Source organism: Lutra lutra, chromosome 8 (genome assembly GCF_902655055.1).
Source record: "Lutra lutra chromosome 8, mLutLut1.2, whole genome shotgun sequence".
NCBI classification, from domain to species: domain Eukaryota; kingdom Metazoa; phylum Chordata; class Mammalia; order Carnivora; family Mustelidae; genus Lutra; species Lutra lutra.
This window is the reverse complement of record NC_062285.1, coordinates 135,792,485-135,797,280: the sequence shown is the minus strand read 5'-3', so window position 1 is coordinate 135,797,280 and position 4,796 is coordinate 135,792,485. Positions and strand designations below refer to the sequence as shown.

The window sequence follows — 4,796 nt, the reverse complement described above, 5'->3', positions numbered from 1 at the left end:
AGACGCTGGGATCATGACCTGAGCCGAAGGCATCACCTAACAGACTGAGCCACCCAGGGGCCCCGATCTGAGACACTCTTGACACACTTTCAAAAGTTCACGATCCCAAAGAGCTCTACGGTGTGTAACTACCTCCTGGTATTTACCCTATTTGAAACTAAAACTGAGAAATTCTTAATTTTTAAAATTTAGTAAGTTAATACATTGTATTTATTGATTCTTTTTTTAAAACAATAGCAAACCCATTCATCGCATGTTATAAATAAAAGGCCGTGGGGGGCCCTGTGGCCCAGTGACGTTGTCAGACATGCTCTGCTTGCCTGCTCTATGTTGAATAAATATTTCTAATGAAAATGGCTGTATTTTCCAAGGCAAACAAAAGAGCGGGAAAACAGATACGGTTTTGCATTTTTTTTTTTTTTCCAAATGTCTCTCATATCTGACATAATGGAAGAAAAGCTGGATTCTCATGCCACACTCCACCTGTGCGATACGTTGCTTTGGTCGATGTATGTGAAAAAGAATCCGATTCTACACTTCCCTTTATCGAAAAACTTTGTACTTGGAACACTCCGCTCCGCCTCCCGCCTCACCCACTACGAAGCTTCGGTACTCGGGAAAGTCGAGCAACCAGCCACGGCTGGTCACGGACGGCTTCTGGAAGAAGGCGTGGCCTTCTTAGGATTGGACAACGAATGCGTCCTTCTGCAGGTTGGCCCCGCCTCCAGTCCCCGCCTCTGTTTCCCTCCTTAGTAAAGTGGCGACCCCAAACGCATGCGTCCTTAGGCAGGCGGGCACTTCCGCCAGGTCGCCCCGGAACCTTCTGTTCCCGCTCGGGTTTCCGCGGAGACAACGAGGGCGGCCAAGGCGGAAGTAGCGTGGTGTGTGGGCGGAACTAAACGCGGTCATGTCGGCCGCCCTGCTGCGGCGCGGCTTGGAGCTGCTGGGGGCGCCGGAGGGTGAGGAGATCCTGGCCGGGGACGCGCAGCGCGGGCAGTGGGTCGGCAAGGGCGGCGGGGAAGATCCCAGAGGTTACGGGACGATCCAAGCCAGGTTTGGCCCTTGTGGGATGGAGACCCTGCGCGCCTTCCGACCCGGTCCGTCCCTCTCTCCTTCCCGTGTAGCCCCCCGGGACGCAGCAGGCCCGGCCAAGCAGAACGGGACCCCGGCGAAGCGGACCCGGAAGGCAAAGGCAACCCAGGCCCAGAAACTGCGGAACTCGGCCAAGGGAAAGGTGCCCAAGTCCGCGCTCGGTGAGCTCGAGAAGGGGGCGGCACCCTGGAGGAGGGGGCGCTTGGAGGCTGAGCTTGAAAGGGTGGCCGGCCGTTTCTGGAATAGCTGGTGTGCGCCAGACGCGGATCCGGGTCCTGGGAGTACGGGGCTGGACGAAACTCATGGTCCCGGCCCTCATGGGCTACTGCCCCAGTGGGAAGAGAAGCACCAAAGAGTTTCGGAGGCGGAGAGTAATTGCTAAGTGTGATGAGGCCTGTGGAGTAAGACTGGCGTGCTCTGGGAGGGCCTTAAAATAAAAAACCAAATCAGACTGCCCTGCTGAAGCGGCATTTAAGCCCATACCTGAAGGAAGTGTTAAGACTGAGCCAGGGCAAGAGCGCTCTAGAGAAGATAGTTCATGCGGAGGTAGGTAGAAGTTCGTTGCTGTGGCAGTTGGCCTGGGAAAGGTGACGTAGTGGCCAAGAGCCAGAGATGGATCGCTTAACAAGCCGTGAATGTTCTGCGTGCCTGGTGCTGTTCTAAACCCTGCATACATAAATGTTCCCTCTTTGGTTCCTCACGCGACCCTGTGAGGTCGGTACTGTCATGACCCCCATTTGTCAGATGCAGAAACAGGCACCGGTCCAGATGGCACAGGTGGAAACCAGGCAGTGTGTCTGCGGAGATTTGCTGTCACCTACTCTGTTCGGGTGGGAGACGCTGTGGCTTGGGCAGCCACCGATGCTGCAGGGGGAAGATGTGAAGAGAGGGAGCGTCGCTGGGCTTCAGCGGTGAATTGGCTGCAGGGATGGAGGAAGAGGGATACACAAGAACAGCCCAGTTCCTAGTAGAGCATCTTGGGAGATAGGGTGCCATATAACAGGAGGGACAGACTTGAGGAGGGACAGGTGTGGGCTGGACGACGGGGTCTTTTGACATGTGGCAGGGCTCGGTGAGCTCCTAGCATGTCTCTGAACGTGTACCCAGAGCCTGGTACATGAAAGGTGTTCAGGTATTTGTTGAAAGAACTATGAATTCCAGGCAGGAAACTGCGTGAGCAAGAATAAGGAGGCAGAAAAGTGAGGTGCATGTAAGCAGCAGTGGTGTTGATGTGAAACAGGAGCATGGGGGGCCAGGGGTCACCTCCCGTGTCCCAGCCCTTGTCCCCACATCCCATCATGCTGCCCAACGGACGATGAGGGGACTCTGGGGCCACCTCGGTGTGAGCCTCATCATCTCTTGCTTGGATTATTTCAAAAACCTCTTCACCTCCACTCCCCCACCCGGTAATGTTATTCGCCCCACAGCGGCCAGAGTGATCCTGTGAAGCGGTAAGTGGGACCAGTCTCTCCCGGCCTCACACCCTCCAGTGGCTTCCATCAGACTTGCTACCTCATGAGGCCCCACGTGGTCTGTCCCGTCTCCATCTTCACCTCCTACTGCTCTCCCCTCGCCATTCTAGCCATTTGCTGTTCTCCAGACACATTAATCGCACTACTTCAGGTTCTTTGCACTGGCTGTTCCCTTTACTTAGAATGCTCTTCCCCAACATCCACACCCTCTCCCATGAGTGTTTGCTAAAACGTCTGCACTGAGGTCCACTCAGAACCTCCTATGAGAATTGCAGCCCGGGGCTGCCTGGGTGGCTCAGTGGGTTAAGCCTCTGCCTTTGGCTCAGGTCATGATCTCAGGGTCCTGGGATCGAGTCCCACATCGGGCTCTCTGCTAGGCAGTGAGCCTGCTTCTTCTTCTCTCTCTCTCTCTCTCTCTCTCTACTTGTGTCTCTCTGTCAAATAAATAAAATCTTTAAAAAAAAAAAAAAAAAGAATTGCAGCCCTTCACCCCTGGCATTCCTCATTTCTCTCTACTTTGGTGTTTTTCTTCATAAAATGCATCACTCTCTAAAATACTGTTTCTCTCATTTACCATGTTTCTTTGCTCTGGAGTGTAAGCTCCACGGGGTGGGAATTTTTGCTCTGTTTTCTGCTGTTTGTCCCGCACGTAGCATAGTGTCTGCCATGCAGTAAGACTTGTTTGTTGCTTAAGTCACTTGAGCATCTGGGAGCGGAGGGCGGGGTGGGGGATACTTTCAGTAGGATCGAAGGGAGAGTTGATTTGACAGAAGAGAGCGCAGGGTGCTGGAGTTAACCGAGGGAGGGGACGCAGGGCCTTTGGCATGGCTAGTTGGGGGATGGACAAAGCTGTCAGGAGGGGGCCTAGTGGCTTCCAGGGAGTACTTCTGAAATGATGCCCCCGTGCCTGCCGCCCACAGCTGAGTTCAAGAAGCGAGAGTGTCGAGGCTACCTCGGAGTAAACCTGAAGTTCATGACCAGTGCAAGAAGTACCGTGGCAGAGTCAGTCACCCGGCAGGTTTGTCAGAGCGGTGGGCTCCGGGGCAGAATCCGGGTGGGAAGAGCCGAAGCTGTTTTTGAGACCTATGGGAGTCTCTGCCCTAAGCACAAAGCAGAGGTTGGGCCACCCCTCTGGATGGCAAAGAGCAGAGCAGGGCTCTTGGGAGGCTGGGCCTGGCCTTACTCCTCGGTGACCCTTGTGGGCCTCAGTTTGTTCCTCTGTAAGTGGAAAAAGTACGCCCTGCCTCCCAGGACCGTTGGGGGCCAGGTGAGTGGTGGATAGCACGCCACTCTGCTAGGCTGTGCAGCTCCAAGGGGCAGTCCTTCAGGTGCCAGAAGATACCACCCAGGGATCCTGACATACACACACACACACCCCCATCTCCAGATTGTGCGGCAGAACCGGGGCCGCAAGGCCTGTGACCGGCCTGTAGCCAAGACGAAAAAGAAGAAGAAGGCTGAGGGCACTGTGTTCACTGAGGAAGACTTCCAGAAGTTCCAGCAGGAATACTTCGGCAGCTAGGCTCCCAGGAGGACACAGTGGGAAAGGCACTCAGGCCCAGTCTCTTCCTCTGACCTCGCGGCCTCTGCTAGCCCCGGGGGCCAGAGCGGCGTGGCTAGCAAGGAGCTGGGGAGCTGGAAGCCCTGGGGCGGAGATGCTCTCAGACCAGAGCCGGCATCTGCAAGCTCAGGAAGAGCCATCTACCTGCTAGAAGACATTTCTGACTGCTTTGTTTGCTTTGCCCCAAGTAGGGCCTCTGGGCTGTTCGCTCCAGAAAGGCCAGTTCTTAGGCCCTTGGGGCCACACCGCTAGGAGTGGGAAGGCCGCCAGGCCAGCTTCCAGGTTCTAATAAATGTGAACCCAATAGCAGTGTGTGTACCGCCGATCTGCCTTATGAGGTGTCTCCCCTCTCCTCTGGCACCAAGGGACCTTTCACTGTCCCCCGTGGTTCTTAGGGCTCTGGGTCAGGCCTCCTGCCCTGGAGGAGGCGGCCGCAGCCAACAAGGCAGCCCTTAAGATGAAGTATATCCGCTGGTTCCAGGGCAGCCGACTCGGGGTTCAGAAAGTGGGGGTGCGGCTGCCCTGGTGCCCAAGGCTTGTGCTGTTGTTGGGGGGCAACTCAGGGGGTGATCTCAGGAAACAGGGTTTCACACTCAGGTATGTGCCCGGGCTGGGAGCTGGGGTTGGGTCGGGCTGTGGCACCAGGAGAGGGCGGGCTGGCCCTTTTACAG

At 55.7% G+C, this 4,796-nt stretch overlaps 1 protein-coding gene across 1 annotated transcript; it reads left to right on the top strand.

Annotated features, from left to right (window-relative positions):
• The first annotated feature begins 812 nt into the window (after nt 1-812).
• Nucleotides 813-4,429, top strand: RPS19BP1 (ribosomal protein S19 binding protein 1). Its single transcript, XM_047742827.1, has 4 exons — nt 813-959; nt 1,125-1,253; nt 3,485-3,582; nt 3,952-4,429. Exons 1-4 carry the CDS (start codon nt 908-910, stop codon nt 4,084-4,086), a joined length of 414 nt encoding a protein of 137 aa, XP_047598783.1. The 5' UTR covers nt 813-907; the 3' UTR covers nt 4,087-4,429.
• Nucleotides 4,430-4,796: the final 367 nt, after the last annotated feature.

What these genes read in the sequence shown, in the direction of transcription:
- RPS19BP1 (XM_047742827.1), top strand. Translation starts at nt 908, where the DNA reads ATGTCGGCCGCCCTGCTGCGGCGCGGCTTGGAGCTGCTGGGGGCGCCG. An exon ending in GCTGCTGGGGGCGCCGGAGG is followed by an intron (nt 960 to 1,124) that starts GTGAGGAGATCC and finishes CTTCCCGTGTAG; the next exon opens with CCCCCCGGGACGCAGCAGGC. An exon ending in CAGAGTCAGTCACCCGGCAG is followed by an intron (nt 3,583 to 3,951) that starts GTTTGTCAGAGC and finishes CCCCATCTCCAG; the next exon opens with ATTGTGCGGCAGAACCGGGG.